The sequence below is a fragment of the Helianthus annuus genome, chromosome 10, assembly GCF_002127325.2.
Source record: "Helianthus annuus cultivar XRQ/B chromosome 10, HanXRQr2.0-SUNRISE, whole genome shotgun sequence".
In the NCBI taxonomy this organism is placed as follows: Eukaryota; Viridiplantae; Streptophyta; class Magnoliopsida; order Asterales; family Asteraceae; genus Helianthus; species Helianthus annuus.
In genome coordinates this window covers 28,970,995-28,990,284 of record NC_035442.2, presented here as the reverse complement: position 1 = coordinate 28,990,284, position 19,290 = coordinate 28,970,995, and the positions used below count along the sequence as shown (strand labels likewise).

Genomic DNA, 19,290 nt, shown 5'->3' with positions numbered 1-19,290 from the left:
GCAGAAGACTGAACACGCCCCGTGCTCAGCGAGCACGGGGCCGTGCCCAAGAAGCAGCAGAAAAGACAAACCTGTAGAAGCTTCTATTGCCCACCACGGGGCCGTGCCCAGCGGACACGGGGGCGTGGTCAGAGTACTGCAGGCGCATTTATTGTAATTGCGAATTATAATTAATGAGGAGAGAGAGTGTCAGACGGACACGGGGCCGTGCCCAGGCTTCTGTTCAGCCTATAAATAGGAGTGCTTGGAGCCATTTCAACTCATCCCTTGGCACACCACCTCTCTCACACTTCACCCACCACCCACCACCACCATAACACCATCATCCACCACCATCATCCATTGTCCATCATAGAGTGTGTGAGTCGTCTCGGGATCCAAGATTGATCGTAAGAGTTCTTGACAATCAAAGGCCATGTTTGCCTAAGTCTCTTACATCACTTGGTGAAGACAAGTGTCTAGTGTAATACTTTTTATTTTTAATCTTTTGCACTTTTTATTTGGTTTTGTATTAATGACTTTAATAACTAGTTTCTTATGTTGAAGGTGATTCTTCCTTATCGTTTGTCTGTGGTGTCTTGACATTATTTTACTGTCTATATAAAATAAAAGATTTTCACCATTCATATCTCCACGGTCTATATGGAGGTATGTTGGCTACCTGATCGGGGGTTAAGGGAACGGTTTGGTAAGGGTCTTGCCCTTGTTCAGCGTTTAGAGGTCCTGTAAGGGACCTGGGTCAAATTTAGTAGGATCTCCTTCAATACCCAAAGGTATTGGATGGCGGGGATCCAAACTCTTTGACCCCCTCATAAGTTAACTACTATTAATAGTATAACCCGGCTATTTAGGACTGTATCCCTGCTGACTCAGACTACTTAGTCGAGGGTAACGTCACCTTCAAAAGAGGGGCCTACCATAATTTGCATTAATAACTTAATTAATTATCTTTCAATAATCCGACCCTTTAGGATTGTATCCTTGCTGACTCAAACTACTAGGTTGAGGGTAACGTCACCTTCAAAAGAGGGGCCTACTACAATAACTAAGATAATCTCTTAAACAAGTGCAAAAGTGCGAAAATAATCAAAGGTTACACTATACACGAGTCGGATCCAAGTGATTCATCTTGTCTATCTGTTTTACTTTTATTTTTATTTTTCAGCATTTAGTTTTATTTTCTTAGTTTTAAAAATCTTTTCTGACATTTTGATTTGGTTAGACGTTGAGGATAAACCGGTACTAAAAGCTCTTGTGTCCTTGGACGACCTCGGTATCTTACCAACACTATACTACGTCCACGATGGGTGCACTTGCCCATATGTGTGTGTAGTGTTAGTAAATATCGTGTTTTATAAATTTAAAACTTGGCTAAAAAGTGTAAAAAGGGCTTAAAATATACACCGAAAATATATACACACCCACACGCATCATGTCGCGTAATCGACTCTTACCCGTGTGCTGTATTTTCTTTCTTCCTTAGGTCAGCAAGCGAATCAGAATCAAAACAATACGCCTGCTTGTACGTTTAAGACGTTCATGGATTGTAAGCCACAGACATTCAGTGGGACTGAAGGAGCTGTGGGGCTACTTCGTTGGTTTGAGAAAGCTGAATCAGTATTTGCTATGTGTAACTGTCCCATGGGGGACCGAGTGAAGTATGCTACAGGCACTTTGGAATAAGGTGCCTTAACTTGGTGGAATGCCCAGGTGAAAATGTTGGGCATCGAGATGGCTAATGCAACTACTTGGGATGATTTCAAGGAGTTGATGCGGGAGGAGTACTGTCCTCGTGACGAGATTCAGAAGCTCGAGAACGAGTACTACAATCTGAAGATGGAGGGGTCCGAGATCAAGGCTTACACGAAACGATCTCATGAGCTAGCAAACATGTGCCCTAACTTGTCTCGACCCCCACCTCGAAGAATTGAGTTGTATATCAAGGGCCTAGCACCATCAGTAAAGAGTTTGGTCACTGCTGCAAATCTTAACAACCTGCCTCAGATCATCCGTTTAGCACACAAGATTACCGACCAAGAGGTCGAGCGTGGATCGTTACCGCCTCGTGTTTCTGCTACTATCCATACTGCTACAGCTACCACACCTGCTAGTGATAACAAGCGTAAATGGAATGATGCTGACAAAGCGACCAGTGCGAGTCAATCACAGAAAAGGCCAGACAACAGCAATAATCGCAACTTCAGCCAGTCCTCTTCTGTTAACCAGGGTCAGAGCAGCAATCCGAGCCAAGGCTCCTACGTTGGTAGGAAGCCAAAGTGCAACAAGTGTGTTTATCATCATCATGGACCGGGTGTCCGAGCTTGCCATAGGTGTGATAAGGTGGGCCATATGGCAAAACACTGTAGAGCTCCGTATCCAAAGCAACAGCAGCAGCAGAATCAGCAGCAACAACAGCAGCATCAGCAACAGCAGAGGCAACAGCCCCATCAGAACCAAGGCAATAGGAAGGGGTGTTTGCAGTGTGGGGACGAGGGTCACATTAAGCGGGATTGCCCTCAGCTGAATCAAAATGCTAACGATAACAACAACCATCAGAATAACAACAACAACGCTGGGAACAACAACGGCAACAATGGGGGAAATGGTGCACGTGGAAGAGTATTTACGATTGGTGCTGGTGATGCTAGGAATGACGGCAATGTCGTGACTGGTACGTTTTCTGTGAACAACCTCTTTGCTTCTGTGTTATTTGATTCCGGTGCCGATTGGAGTTATGTGTCCTTAGAGTTCAGTCAACGATTAGGGTTAACTCCAACACCTCTAGAAGCTAAGCATGTAGTAGAATTAGCAGATGGTAAGACGATTGAAGCTTCACATGTCCTTTTTGGGTGTAAACTAGATCTTGTGGGTCAAGTGTTTGACATTGACCTCCTTCCTGTTACCCTCGGTAGTTTCGACATAGTGGTTGGTATGGACTGGTTGTCCAAGCACCGTGCTGACATCCATTGTAAAGAGAAAATCGTACGTATTCTTCTCCCTAGTGGAGAATCTCTATCGGTTCAAGGGCATCGCAGTGGTGCGATGGTTGGTATCATCACAACTATGAAGGCTCAGAAGTGTCTACGAAAGGGGTATCCTGCTATTCTAGCACTTGTTACTGATACTCATCCAGGAGAAAAGAAGATCGAAGACCTGCCAGTTGTTAGTGAATTTGCTGATGTGTTTCCTGAGGAACTTCCCGGTTTACCTCCTCACCGTCAGGTGGAATTTCATATTGATCTTACACCAGGAGCGGCCCCAATTGCTCGAGCTCCTTATCGCCTTGCACCTGGGGAGTTGCAAGAGTTATCTAATCAACTTCAAGAAGTATTGGATAGGGGCTTTATCCGACCCTGTTCTTCACCTTGGGGAGCCCCAGTTCTGTTTGTGAAGAAAAAAGACGGGTCCTTTCGTATGTGCATAGATTATCGGGAGCTCAACAAAGTGACAGTCAAGAACCGTTACCCTTTGCCACGCATCGACGATCTGTTTGACCAATTGCAAGGATCAAGTTTTTACTCGAAGATCGATTTAAGATCGGGCTATTATCATATGAGAGTCCAAGAGGAGGATGTACCAAAGACAGCTTTTCGAATGCGGTACGGCCATTACGAGTTTCTGGTTATGCCATTTGGGTTGACAAACACCCCAGCGGTCTTCATGGACCTAATGAACCGCGTGTGCAAACCGTATCTAGACGATTTTGTCATCCCTGATCTACTCAAAGAGCAAGGAGGATCATGAGCGACACTTGCTTCTTATCTTGGAACTACTGAGGAAGGAGCAGCTCTACGTGAAATTCTCTAAGTGTGACTTCTGGATTTGAGAAGTACGCTTCCTTGGCCACATCGTGAATGAATTGGGATACACGTGGATCCTGCTAAGATTGATGCTGTCAGAAATTGGGCGGCACCGAAGACCCCCTCAGAGGTGCAACAATTTCTTGGTCTCTGATGTGTGTAAAATGCAACATATAAATTACATCAATTGTGGCATAAAACTAACCCTTTTTTAGTACTAATGTTGGAAAAAGTGTGCTTTTGTCTTCCTTTTGTACTTTCAGGATTAAATGAGATCAAATGAACAAAAGAAGCAAAAAGACAGCTAAATCTAACATAAATACAAGAAAAGGAACAAAAGTGGCATGCCCGACCTCCCGACAACATCTTCCCAAGCAAAACAAAGAAGACAGAAGACTGAACACTCCCCGTGCTCAGTGAGCACGGGGCCGTGCCCAAGTGTCAGCAGAAAAGACAAAGTCATAGAAGCTTCCGTTGCCCACCACGGGGCCGTGCCCAGCGGACACGGGGGCGTGGTCAACTTCCTGCAGACGCATTTAATGAAATTGTGAATTGCAATTAATGAAGAGAGAGACGCGGATGGACACGGGGCCGTGCCCGAGCTTCTGTTCAGCCTATAAATAGGAGTGTTTGGAGCTCTTGCAACTCATCCCTTGGCACACCACCTCTCTCACACTTCACCCACCACCCACCACCATCACAACACCATCATCCACCACCATCATCCATTGTCCATCATAGAGTGTGTGAGTCGTCTCGGGATCCAAGATTGATCGTAAGAGTTCTTGACAATCAAAGGCCATGTTTGCCTAAGTCTTTTACATCACTTGGTGAAGACAAGTGTTTAGTGTAATACTTTTTATTTTTAATCTTTTGCACTTTTTAATTGGTTTTGTATTAATGACTTTAATTACTAGTTTCTTATGTTGAAGGTGATTCTTCCTTATCGTTTGTCCGTGGTGTCTTGGCATTATTTTACTGTCTATATAAAATAAAAGATTTTCACCATTCATATCTCCACGGTCTATATGGAGGTATGTTGGCTACCTGGTCGAGGGTTAAGGGAACGGTTTGGTAAGAGTCTTACCATTGTTCAGTGTATAGATCCTGCAAAGGACCTGGGTCAAATTTAGTAGGACCTCCTTCAATACCCAAAGGTATTGGATGGCGGGGGTCCAAACTCTTTGATCCTGTCATAAGTTAAACTACTATTAAAACTTTAACCCGACTACTTAGGACTGTATCCCTGCTGACTCAGACTACTTAGCCGAGGGTAACGTCGCCTTCAAAAGAGGGGCCTACCACATTATGCATTAATAACTTAATTAATTATCTTTCAATAATCGGACCCTTTAGGATTGTATCCTTGCTGACTCAAACTACTGGGTTGAGGGTAACGTCGCCTTCAAAAGAGGGGCCTACTAGAATAACTAAGATAATCTCTTAAACAAGTGCAAAAGTGCAAAAATAATCAAAGGTTACACTACACACGAGTCGGATCCAAGTGATTCATCTTGTCTATCTGTTTTATTTTTATTTCATTTTTCAGCATTTTAGTTAGTTTTATTTTCTTAGTTTAAAAACCTTTTTCTAACATTTTGATTGATTAGACGTTGAGGATAAACCGGTACTAAAAGCTCTTGTGTCCTTGGACGACCTCGGTATCTTTCCAACACTATACTACGTCCACGATGGGTCACTTGCCCATATGCGTGTTTAGTGTTAGTAAATATCGTGTTTTATAAATTTAAAACTTGCCTAAAAAGTGTAAAAAGGGCTTAGAATATATACCTAAAACATATACACACTAACACGCATCAAGTTTTTGGCGCCGTTGCCGGGGACACAAGGATTTTAAGAAAGTTAGGAATCAACGGCCTAATCATTTTTTTCTATTCTCTTTTTATTTTTTAGAATTTTCTTAATTTTTCCGTTTCTGCAGAGCTCAGCACGGGCCGTGCCTGCTTGGACACGGGCCGTGCCCAGCAGTGTCACTGGCAGTTTTTATTTTCCGAGTTACAGAGGGCTGAGCACGGGGCCGTGTCGGTGCAACATGGGGCCGTGTCCAACTTTCCAGTAACAGGGATCCGGAAAACAATCGATGTATCTCCGACCACGGGCCGTGTTCACTAAGCACGGGGCCGTGGTGAACTTCCTGACTAGCATTCTTTTCTGTTTTTATTGCAGGGCTTGGAACCGGACACCACATCTGAACTTTCAACGTAGTGTATGAGCTCCAGTTCTAGTAGAGACATAAAAGAACCTCTAGAAGAACCCGAACGCTTTCTCAGAAAAAGACTTAAAGCTAAAAACCAAGAGAAGGTTCCGGGGAACCCACTTCCAATGGCGGACCAACGTACCCTCATGGATTACCTACGACCCACCCTGGGTATTCTCGGCGCCGCTATCAATGCACCGAATGTTGAAGCCAACAACTTCGAACTTCGGCCACATTTGATACAAATGCTTCAAAACTCCGCAACCTTCCATGGGCTTGCGGACGAGGATCCCCATCTACATATTACTAATTTCTTAGAAATATGTGATACCTTTCGGATCAATGGAGCATCAAATGACGCCATCCGCCTTCGAATGTTTCCATTTTCACTAAAAGACCGAGCAAAAGCTTGGCTCAACGCCCTCCCGGTTGGTTCGGTAAACACCTGGGATGAACTAGCCCAAAAATTTCTATATAAGTATTTCCCTCCCGCTAAAACGGCTAAATTAATGACTGAAATTAATACATATTCACAAGAGGATAGGGAATCCTTATATGAAACTTGGGAAAGGTTCAAGGAGCTATTGCGAAAGTGTCCCCATCACGGTCTTGCGGTATGGCAACAAGTATCCACTTTCTACAACGGGTTGTTGCCACACACGAGACAAACACTTGAATCTAGCTCCGGGGGACTTTTAGGTAATCGCCGCCCACATGAAATATACAATCAAATCGGGGAAATTGCTCAAACCAATTTTCAGTGGCACACTCCCCGAGGCAATAAATCTATTGCCCCAGGCGCCCATAAGGTTGATGAAAGCACTTCTTTACAAGCCCAAATCGAGGCCCTTTCTTCAAAAATTAAAAAGTTAGAAATGACAAAAACGGTCTCGGTTATGGCTTGTGAAGAGTGTGGTGGGCCACATAAAAATTGGAGTTGTATGAAAGAAACAGATGATCAATCAGAGTCGGTAAACTACATTTATAATAGACCTAGGCCGTCGGGTCCTCCAACGGGTACCTACAACCAAGGATGGCGTAACCACCCTAACCTTGGTTGGAGAGAACCCGGCAATAGTAGTAACCAACAAAGCCTAAACCAACGAACAAACTTTCAACAACCAAGAAACGAGTCACAAAATTTCCCTCAACAACAAGGTGGACGAGAAAGGCTTGAAGATACTATATCTCGCCTCATCTCCGACACTGAAAAGAAAAACTCGGATCGATTTCAACAATAGGAATCGAATTTTAGAAATCAACAAGCTAGTATACAAAACATTGAAAAACAAATAAATCAACTAGCTCAAAATTTCTCCGAGAGACCACAAGGCGCATTACCAAGTAATACCGAAACAAACCCGAAAGCGAATTTTGCGAATTGCTCATTGGTCTTTTGACGAATTAACCTACCGGGGTACGGAACCGGAGGAGCCTTGGTAGGCTCTTGAATTAGAGGAGAAGCCTTCTCTTGTTAGGGCAGTGTTGTGCTTTCTTCAGTTGGTGGTGGCGGAGCTTCTGCGGGACCCACGGTATGGTTTCTTAATGTTATGAGATGAACTTGTATACATGCCTAAATATATAAAGGCATTTGTATATGGTGAAGATTGATTAATGAATAAGAATTCTCCATGTTCTATTCTCTACATGATTTTATAGTTTTGTTCTCATATTTATATACTTATATATTAGTAGCTAATAGACCATTGTTTTACAACACGTTATCAGCACGACGGTGTTTTTGTCGAAAAAAAACCATAGCGGTAGCGATTCTCTATTGTTTTATTCAAGTTAATTTTGCCTACTAGAGCCACCAACTGCGAGTCTCACTTGACAACAGCTATCACCAACATCCCACCCATCGCTCGTTTGACGGGGCGTTCTATTCCGCAATCACGAACCTATCTCAAGTGGCAAATAAGGTAACAACATAAAAACTTATTGCTCATAATACATATACACATCCTGTTGATATGCATTGACGAATTATAATATTATATTGATTTGAATTGAATTTTAATTTTGAAATGGAAGTTTGTTGTATGGGACAACGAATTCAAAGATTATTTAATTATTTAATTAAATCTCTGTTTTGATTCAATTTATATCAATCTCAAAAGATTATTTAAATAATGGAGACGTTATACCGTTGTATTTACAATTTTTGAGGACTATTTAAGTTTCAGTTTTTGATATAATATATTTCTAAGTGCAAAAAAATATTGATATTTTGTTATTTAGTATATTTTAATTTATTGATAAGACAAAAAATGAATTGAGGACATATACCCCAAAATATTGATTTCGGTGCATACATAAAAGATATAGTTAAAAAAATTTACCCATTCATATTAGATACCGTATTACTCATTATTTTAATGAACAATATGTAGGCTACTTCTTAATTTATTTTTAGTGCTTGGATAAGAATATATGAATACAGTGGTAAAAAAAATGAATTTAGATGGTTTCATAGAAACAAAAGAGCATACACCAAGTAATTGGATTTAATTAAATTTGCTTCTTGTTATGATGATTTTGATTATACTGATGAGTTGGTATCTTATTCATAAAGTTGGATCAGATAGATGTTATATATGAATATTTGAAATATTTGCATGGTAAGATATTATATTTATAGCATTGAGACCCTTGTGATACTTTTACGATTATATGGAACTACATAATTTATTATTGTAGAAAGTAAAAAAAAAAAGGTGGGCTTATTTACTAGTAAACAAATGATGATATGTTAAAATCATAGTTTCAAATTAACGTGACAGATATGTATACGTGAGATATTTTTTTTTGTTACACTATAATTAATTATACCATGATAATTTATTTAAAAAAAGTTTTATGCTTTTTAATTGATCGAAAAGAATATCTTATCTCATAAAGTTTTACTAGTCTTATCTCATAAAGTTTTACTACTCAATCAAGGACATAATATATACACTTTTTCTGTTAAACCCCAAGTGAAGTCCTTTTTATTCCTTTAACTGAAATTATTTGCTTGCTGGCCGTAAAAAAAAGATAAAATATTAATGTGGATCGTAATTAATTGTTTTCATTAGTCACTGTTAATATATAGCATGCCAAAGGACTTTTACACAATTAGATATAAATGAGTTATAATGTGGACCGTATTTAATTGTTTTCATTAGTCATTGTTAATATATAGCATGCCAAAGGACTTTTACACAATTAGATATAAATGAGTTATGTGTGTAGTGCTCATTGGAAACATCACGTGATTTAGTTTTAAATAAAGTATACAATCTATAATGCAATGTATTATTATTGTTATAGCATGATTATAAAAATAACATTTGGTATTTATATTAGGGTTATACTAGCATTTATAACAAATTTTGCATATAAGAAATTCATGTAATTGATTCCTATTGCTAGATATCATTATTTGTTATTAGAGAAACTCTTTCTAGCGATGTCGGTATTTCTCATGCGTTCATTAGGCTATGTCATAATGTTTAATAGTTTAATTTTTGATTAACTATTATTATTGCTTGTATAAAATAATGACCATTGCTATATGATTCATATGTGCAATATATAGATTGTTTATTTGATGTCATTAGTTTTTTTTTAATATCAATATTTGAGAAGAAAAAATTGAGTATGCTATGTAGTTCATCAATATTCCAATTTTCAAATAATAAATGATCTGAGAACTTGAAAGAGATATATGTTTAAGTTTCAAAGTAAGTAACAAATATATATAAGATATCTTTGTGATTAGTTATATCAGATCTTTGTAATTGGTTATACCATGATAAGTTATTACATAAATTATATACGTTTGCTTATTAGTGATGAAAAGGTTTCTTATTTCATAAAGGCCTATTATAAGTTGTTTTTATATGACGATATGCTATGAGATCATGTATTGAATGATTTGTTGCTATCTACATCTCGTATTCTATATGCTATCATTTCTTTGCATCGATAATATTGAATGGAACGATTAAACCAGATCATGGTTTATTGTCACTCTCATGAAAGAGGAGAAATATGCATAGATTTGACACCCAAAGTGTCATATTCCATGTACCTCATTATCAAGTTTTAAATGGTCGTGAGATGTTAGACCGGTAATATTATATGACTCGGACAACAAAGAGAAGTTTATTTATAAGGGAAAAGCGGATAAAACAAACTTTGTTTATCAAACCTTAAATATGATCCTAAGGTAGCAATATCATTAAAAAGAAACAAAAGGTTCTAAATGAATTTAGATTTATATGTCCAAGTAAATAACGGAAACCGTGAAAATTGTTTGGTTTTACTTTGATCCATGAAATGAATATATATTGATCATTGTGATCACTGAGAAAAATCAATGATGGTCATGTTGATAATGAGATCAACCATTAGAAATTATAATAAGATCGACTACAATAATTGAAATGACAGTCATGATGAGATCGACTATTAGAATTGTAACAATAGTCATAATGAGATCGACCACCAAAAGTGGCAAACTAAGGAATGACCATATAACATGATGGTTTAAACTTTGAAGTTATAATACATTCTCTTGTATCTTACATTTTGTATTACATACGTGCAAGTAATACATATGCGATCATAATCCAAAGGTTTATGGATCATAAGTATTTAGTTAGTTGGCATGACCGGTTAGACCACACCGAGTCATTAATGATGATGTGAAAAGTATCGAAGAACCAGAAGATTATCTTGATAATTATACATGTCATGTTTGCTCTCAAGTGAAGTTAAGTACTGATCAACAAAAGTAGGGTGTGAATCCCCAAATATTCTGGAAATGATAACGGAAATAAATATACAAACATGATACCATTTATTATTTTAAAATCGATGCATCGTCTAAATGGTTATCAAATCCACAACCTGAAGCTTGTGTGATTGTGGCTTAGCTAATGTGACAGCAAGCATATTAATCCAGATTAGTATATTTATTTAATAATAATGAATTTGATTCACAAATTATTAACAATTATTGGAATAAGTGTTATTGTTGAGATAATCACTAAACGTCTACTATTGGTTACAAAGCCAATGATCATGAGAGGAGCAAAAGTTCATTTAGGTACATGTAATTTTATATATAGTACCATCAGTTCACATCAAGCCAATAAGTGATAGTTCTTCCCATACAGTTGGTTTTTGGTCAGGAACCAAAGATGTCTCATCAAAGATTTTGGTTGTGCGACATATATTGAAACTCATCCACCACACCGCACAAAGATGGGACTTCTAAAAAGTTTGAGAATATGTTGGGTATAAATAATCGTCTATGATTAAATACTTAAAGCCATTAGTGAGAAATTCGTTTATGGCTTATTGGTTTTCACTTTAGTGACCCAACATTAGGGGGATATAACAAGCAGTTGGAAAGTGAAAAGTGAAATGAATTATCATGTCATCTTGATCCTTAGACTATAAACTATGAACTAGAAGTTTAAAATATAATTCATTTACCAATAGTAAAGAACAAATTACCAGACAAGTTCGCTGACCTAAATAGAGTGACTAAGTAAGTCACATAATCAACTGCTTATGCTCCAATTATATTCATGTCCCAAGAGGACATAATATATTTTTGTAATGAGTCTATTGCACGCCTAAAGCGTGGTAGACTATTTGATTCCAATAATAAAATTTCTCGAAAATTGAAGCAAGTAATTAAGATGGTCAAGTCGAGGTTATAGTAATAAGATCTCCTGGAGACATAATAGACATGATGGTTCAAGAAGAACCTCAGGTACCTGAAAATAAAGAGATCTTGATAAGTTGTATCATGTCTAAGATATGTATGGAATCGAAATAAAAATTGACGTCGTTATACTTTTGTATATAATGTAGCGCTTAAAATGATTAAAAGATGAGGATCAAGATTTAAGATCTGCATATGAATGAATATTTAGAAATGATTGGCCAAAATAGAAAGACGCAAATAAGGCAGAGTTTAGTTCTCTAATGAAATGGAAAGTTTCTGGACCAACAGGCCATACAACTAAAGTTGTAAAATATGATGGATACAAAAGTGTCTTTTATGTGAATCAAGTGAAAATCAAATTAAGTAATATAAGTCAAAATTGGTGACACAAGAATTTTCACAAAGACCTATGATTGATTATGAGAAAACGTATTCTCCAGTGGTGGATGCATTGACTTTCCAATATCTTATTAGTCTGGTAATATATAAAAGAGAATTGACACGCGTCTTATGAAAGTTATGTATCACTTGATACTAAGTCATATAAAATAAGTTCTCGAGAATATTATGATTATTATGTAAATTCAGATCTGATGTTATTGAATTGAATATAATTGGAACTCCCCATGAGTATCCTAAAGCATTTGAGTGCTTAAGAGGTTAATTGAAACACCTTATGGATGTAATTATTGTGCACCAATACTCCAATAAACATACATAGAAAATGCGTACCTGGTTGTTATAGCATCTCAATGTATACAGTGTATAAACATGGTACAATATGGATTTTGGAGATAAAAGTAAGTGTTCATGATATTTTTGCATATGATATAGATATCTATGTGTTAAAAGGGCAAAATTTATGTAGCAAAACTTCTAAAGAGTGAAAGCACATGCATATTTGGATAAGATGGAAAGAATTCCCTCATGGATTGATAATGCTAGAAGCATTAATGATGTAAAAACCGCAAGAACGTATTATATGAAGTTGACAAAATACGTATGGACTAAAATAGTTGGGTCGAGTGTTGTACAACTCGAGATATTCACATAAAGAGGGATATAAGTTTAATTAAATTAGCCATGTTCTATGAACATTCTACTTTTAAAAGTTCACTATAATCGCAATTTACAGTAATGATTCTAGGCATCACTGAGAGAAATTGTCGAGCTTTTAGAGGGAGAATTTTTTAATGACCTTGGCACAGTCTAATTATTACTCGAACTGCAGTTCGAGTATATATGTAATTTACTAATCCCTCAAGTACATCTAGAAGATGATGTTTGGATATTTTAGTATGGACATAGTTGAACCTTAAAGTATGTTAAAGGTTGTTAAGTCATTTTTTATAAGAAATGACTATTATCATCTCCTACCAAAGTAGGGATTCTCATTCCAAAAGTACCATGGCTAAGTGCAATTGTGCATTAATATTTCTTTCTATATATGCATAATATGTTTTTCTTATTTGAATTTATCAACATGATATAGCACATGTACAATGAGGAGACATTTGAATGGTAAAGCAGATATGTCAATACCCTAAAGGTAAGAATGATATGTGTTTATATTTTACTAACCTATGAAAACTAGTTTCGTTAGTCCTGTAGATGTAAAGAATGTAACACAACATAGTAGTGGATCTTATGGTATTTGTTTGCAAGAGCAAGCACTAGAAGTCTCACAAGAAGATTTTACAATATTACTCAATATAAAGTATTGCACTTCAAGACATCAAACAACAAATTATTCTACAAAAGTTTTGAGTAACATTCGAGGAAGATGGACACATGTTACTTAAAGGATACATATTATAATGAGGGGGAGATTTTTTTTAAGTTGCACTCTTTTTCCCTTAACTAAGTTTTGTCCCATTGGGTTTTCTTAGTAAGGTTTTTAACGAGGCAACATACCTGATCCAGAAGTATCAGAATAAGAAAATACGTGCTGCACTCTTTTCCCTTAGCTGAGGTTTTGTCCCACTGGGTTTTCCTAGCAAGGTTTTTAACGAGGTAGTATCACCAAGCGTATTAAAAGTATGTGGATAGTCAAGGGGGAGTGTTATGAATGAGTCATTTATATGGTGACTCTCCACATACATAACTCATATCTCTTCATTTTATTTTGTATTAATGTATATGCCTAAAAATATAGAAGCACTTGTATATGGTGAAGATTGTTTAATGAATAAGAATTCTCCATGTTCTATTCTCTACATGATTTTATAGTTTTGTTCTCATGTTTATATACTTATATATTAGTAGCTAATAGACCATTGTTTTACAACATATAATATAATAATTAGCTAGAAAAAAATAATGAATGCGAGTTGTAGGAAAAGATCAAATTAAATTAATAAAAAACGTATATAATTTAATTAATGTATAAGAGGTGATATCAAAAATTAAATAAAATTGAACATCATAACATAAATATTTTGTTTTAGGGGAAGTTCAAATTCAAAGTTAATAAAATAATAATCTATATATGATAAAAAGAAAACCGAATGAACAGTGATTTTGCAGTAAAGTCAGGGGGTATTTAAGGGTTTTCTTTAAACACATAAACAAATCCAATCCGCCGTTTCAGGTGAGAGGAAGAGAGAGCATGAGAAAAGGGGGTGGAGACGGTGGTTCTATCACACCCCGACCACGTTAAAACAACAAACCGTGGCGGAAACGTTGGGGAGTGTTGCAACAGAATTATTGTTTCACAACCATGGTAACCAAATGTTTTGTTTTATTGAATTATTATGTAATGTACATTGTTTCAAAATCGAAACAAACTACATATTGTTTATAACTGTTTTTAAATCACTAAGGCCTCGTCCAGGTCCTATGTGACACAAGCTTCCTAGCAAGCAACATCAAGCAATACCACCTGAAACATATGTAAAAAGTAAAGTCAGCAAAGAAATGCTGGCGAGTACATAGGTTTTGTGGGAGTATCGGATTCATGGCTTGTTTATATGTTGCAGTACCTCGTTAGACTACAAGAGTCAAAATACAAACCTCGTTTTGAAAAGTGTATTGCAACATAGTTTAACCAACTCAAATCAAGATGGTTATAGTATAAGAAATCTCGTAGCCATGACTCTTAACTCAAAAACATTTGTTTTAGTATCACAAATTGTAAACATCTCGTAAAAACTCGTTAATAAAACTCGTATGGTTTATATCGTTTTGAAAACATCGATATGTGACATCGTTTCAAAATCGTTTCCCCAGTGAACTAAATAATGACACACAATGTAATATGATAGAAGCACTTATATATAAGATGTACCAGCGGCGTATCTACCATGATTCTATCATACTACACCCGTCCCATTATCTAATCACTACCCAAAACCAATCGTTTAATTCGTCTAACTCGTTTCAAATCGTGTATCTCGTTTCAAATTGTTTAACTCGTCCCAAAATCGTATTCGTTTTAATAGTGAAACTACTTTTGGTCGTCTTGCTAACAACATTCAAACCTTTGTGACTCGTCTAACTCGTTTCTCGCATTAACAAACCACCAAAGGGTAAGTTAACAATAACAGATTCGGTCATTATCTACATAACCCCCACACATAACAATGGGTGTAGTCTGATAACGGGATTTGTCAGATCCTATGGTACCATAACCTAATACTGGTCGGCTTGATCAGAGCTAATGAATGTCATTTGTTATGTAAATACAACCAACAAGTCTTGTTCACCTTATTGAAATCGTTATTAGTTTAGTATAAACCATCGTTTTTGAAATCCTCGTTTAAACCTTGAAATTCGTTTTGTACATATGAATCACCCCAAAACAATTGAAAACAATAAAATAGGGGAACTATGTACTCACTTGAGATTGTAGGATATCCCTGATTTTGTGAACTATCAATGCTCGGGCAATCAAGGAATCAAGTGGTACCTAGTATCGGATCGCTAGTCAAACAACAGACGCCTAAATCGGAAGATCGGAAAGAATGAGGTCTTGTAAACCAAATGAGTGTAGGAACTCATGTGATATGGTTTAACAAAGCCTACATTCTAAATCGGAACCTAACCTAAGTGCTTTCGACCCATCGCGGCCCATTAAGGTAGCTTACACCACTTTAACGCGTCGTGCGCGCAAACGCGCGTTCGAGACGTCTAACTAGTCCTGTGACAAGTATTATATGCCTAAACATGTTTAAATAGGTTGCATAATTAGTTTAGGTGACAAAAGTTAGGTTACATATGCTTAAAGTCCAATTATGCATGAAAAGGGCATTTTGGTAATTTACCTAAGGCATATAATCTACCTATCATACAACTACTTAAACTCGGTGACCATAAGGTATAACCTCGGAAGGTTATTCCCTATGCATCTATGGTCACTAACCATGCTTGGTCGGATCCTAAAGATCGACCAAACGGGTCGAGTTCGAAAGTCTAAGCGGTGGTTTAGACCTCTCGACTTACGACTCTAAACAAGCACTAACTATTAGTGACGAGTTAAACATGTCAAAGCATGTTTAACCTACTGATTTGGTATCAAAACAAAGTGTTTTGATACCTAATAGTAGTCCCGTTGCAAAATGCGTGCTAAAACGCATTTTGACCGAAACTTTGACTCGTCACTACACCTAGTCAACGTGGTAATCAACTGGGATAGTCACTAAGGACTATAACCAACGTGATTACGCTCACGTTGCGAAGTTCAAACGAACTTCTCGTTGACCAACTCGTGGTCAAAGCTGAAAGTCAAACTATATTTGACTTCCAAGCTAGGAAAACTATAAAAAGAATGAAAGAATGCTCACAATGGGTCATTGCTATCTTTTCTACAAGAAAACCAAGTTCCCAATCAGACTTAGAGAGCTCCTAACACTTGAGGGAGCCTTCCAAATCAGATGAAGAAGAGATGAGAAGTGAATGAGCAATGAAACAAGTGAAGGGATGGCCTATATATAGTTTTTCGCAACCGTTAGGATCATTTCTTGGAGAGGAGGCAATGATCCAAGCCATACAAGTGTCATAGGCTGATTGGGGGACTTGGAGAGCACACAAACCAGTCCCTAGTAATGAAAACCACCCATCAAAACCATCAAAATCGTGCAAAATGACCAGATTCATTGTTTCTGTCTGACAGGCCCACGCGCCCCGCGTAAGATTTGGCTAAGGCTTACGCGCCCCGCCTGAGGAAGTTTGGCAGATTTGTCAGTTTTGGTCCCTGCAGCTTAGAAACTTGCATTTCGGCCCATTTTTGACACGTTTAAGCCCCGTTAACCTCATTTCAAGGCTCTAAAATGATGTTAAAGTATTGGGAACTCAAAACATGCTCAAAAATATCTTGGATGTCGGTTCTTTTGGTCGTACGGTTGCGTTGTTCGGTTAATTACGACGGAAGTCGTAATGAACGCAAAAACGATCCAAATTGAGTGACGAATGGAACTTTATCATGCCAATCACTAAAATATAATATTTTAATGATTACATAAATTTTTGGATGTCCGGATATATTCAGAACATAAGATATGCGCGAAAATGCAAACTTGTGCACTTTTTGACGCTTTTAGTCCCTGAATGACCAATAAGTTTATTTTTTGCACACCAAACACCTCAAAGCCTATTTCTAAGCTATGTAAAGGATATTTAGGGCATGTTTAACTTATGATAAAGTTCCAGAATGTTCGTTACAGTACGAATCGGCATACTTTCGCAATTTGTCGAAATTAGTCCCTGTAAGCGAATAAACTTGATTTCGACACACCAAACCTTCCAAAACTTATTTCTAAGTTATGTAAAGGTTATTTATGGTATGTTAAGATTATTTCACTATCCCGGAGTGTTTGTCGCGTTAAACTGACTGCGTTTACACACCAGTTTGTGTATAACTTTCCAGAAAGCGATTTAGAGCTTGAAATCGAACGAGAATTGATATGTGCAAACGATACACATATTTATACAAATTCCAAGTATGAAATACAATATTTCATTGATTTGGTATTTGTTCGATGGTCTTGGAGGCACAGATGTCACAGGTTCCACTGTGTCTACTCCGCCACTGCGCCGACGTGTAAACCAGCTGTCTCTCAAAAGCGAGGAACTCTCCGGTGATGATGGTGACGGTCCGGCGAACCTAGGATTCCACCATGACCTCATATGGTGACGGCGTTAATGGTGTTCTGAGTAACCAACACCGATGGTTAACGGATTCAACGGAGATAAAGACGAATGCCATACGAGTTAGTTCGGACATATTTTCCGGTGAGTCTTCGGTAACCCTCTTTTATTTTGCATGTCATTTTTTTTAACCAAGATCGTTGTTTTTGAAGGCGTTTAAGTGGTAAAGAGAAGATGCTGGGGTTCCGGTAAAGGTCCGACAAAGTTCCGGTACCCTGATTCAGATGTGCGAATTCTAACTACAGTTAGGTCGGGGTCATATGGCTCTTAAACCGATGATAGTTGTTGATTCAGTAACCGTAGGTGCTCTACTGACTGATTATAGTCTCTAGCGAGTTCCACACCAGTGTAGATCGATAACCACAAAGGTTAGTTTTTTGGGCTCTTTACTCATTTTCGTTATTTCAAGTTACTGATGAAGATTCCGACAATTATTAACGGTGGCGGTTTTAGGGCTGCACCATGGTCAGTAGTGGCTGGCTGGTGACGGGTAAAGGTGGCTCCGGTGATGAAGTTGTGGTTGTTGACGTTTATGTGGGTGGTCTACAATAGTGATCACCTGTAGTGATTGTTGGTTGAGCCGTTATGTGTTCCGACGATGGGGTGCCATGGTGGTAACGACATTTTGGGCGGCGGCTAGGATTCCATTCCGACGACGATGGGGTAATGGGTTTTCAGTTACAGATGTAAGGTACACTCTGGAAACTAAAGTTATGGTATATGAAATGTGATATCTTTGATTTTTGAGTTTCCTTAATTACGGCTTTGAATTGTGATAGGAATTGAAGCTATCTAACATTCGTTCCAAACATAAATACACATAAAACCATGTCATTTATTCCGAGGTCCAGGGAATATTCACAATCAGTTTTACATGCAGGAGTTGGTCTTTCCAGTTACCGAAGTCGAGAATCGTCTTCTCAAACTATTCTACTGGGAACAGCCTATAAAGTCAATTATATCCTGTTTGGTTTCCACATTATTTTCATTCTGCCATAAGATGGCAAATGTCATAAATTTATACTTTTTGTGTTTGTGTTGGGGAATAAAAAAGCTTCACTTGTAGTTCTAACATTGTTTGTTTATACTTTAATAATTTCGTTGGCATTTTCATGCAATGTTGTTTGAGAAGTAGTGTTGGAGAAGGCACTGGAGAAGAAACAGAAATACAAATTCTCGGTTTGTTTCGGCACACACACCCGCACACATACATTTATATATAGCTTTTTTAAACACTAACATCACCTAGATATGAGCAAATGGTACCGAGTACCAGTATCGAATTTACCAAACCGGGTACATTTTGGGTACCGACTTTTGACATTTTCGGTACCGATCCAGTACGGTACCGGTTTTTACCCTCAAATACCAGTACCGTGCCGTACCAGGTATATTCGGTACCG

At 37.6% G+C, this 19,290-nt stretch overlaps 1 protein-coding gene and 1 non-coding gene across 2 annotated transcripts; one reads left to right on the top strand and one right to left on the bottom strand.

Annotated features, from left to right (window-relative positions):
- Positions 1-1,770: 1,770 nt before the first annotated feature.
- On the top strand, positions 1,771-18,439 carry LOC110880882. Its single transcript, XM_022129316.1, has 4 exons — positions 1,771-2,458; positions 2,747-3,049; positions 3,134-3,327; positions 18,341-18,439. Exons 1-4 carry the CDS (start codon positions 1,771-1,773, stop codon positions 18,437-18,439), a joined length of 1,284 nt encoding a protein of 427 aa, XP_021985008.1.
- On the bottom strand, positions 6,522-6,628 carry LOC118483501. Its single transcript, XR_004870791.1, has one exon. It is a non-coding gene; the product is annotated as a small nucleolar RNA R71 (small nucleolar RNA).
- Positions 18,440-19,290: the final 851 nt, after the last annotated feature.

Coding starts and splice junctions, on each gene's coding strand:
- LOC110880882 (XM_022129316.1), top strand. CDS start 1,771: ATGCGGGAGGAGTACTGTCCTCGTGACGAGATTCAGAAGCTCGAGAAC. Junction 3,050..3,133: donor TCGCAGTGGTGCGATGGTTG/GTATCATCACAA, acceptor ATACTCATCCAG/GAGAAAAGAAGATCGAAGAC. Junction 3,328..18,340: donor TATCTAATCAACTTCAAGAA/GTATTGGATAGG, acceptor TGGCGGTTTTAG/GGCTGCACCATGGTCAGTAG.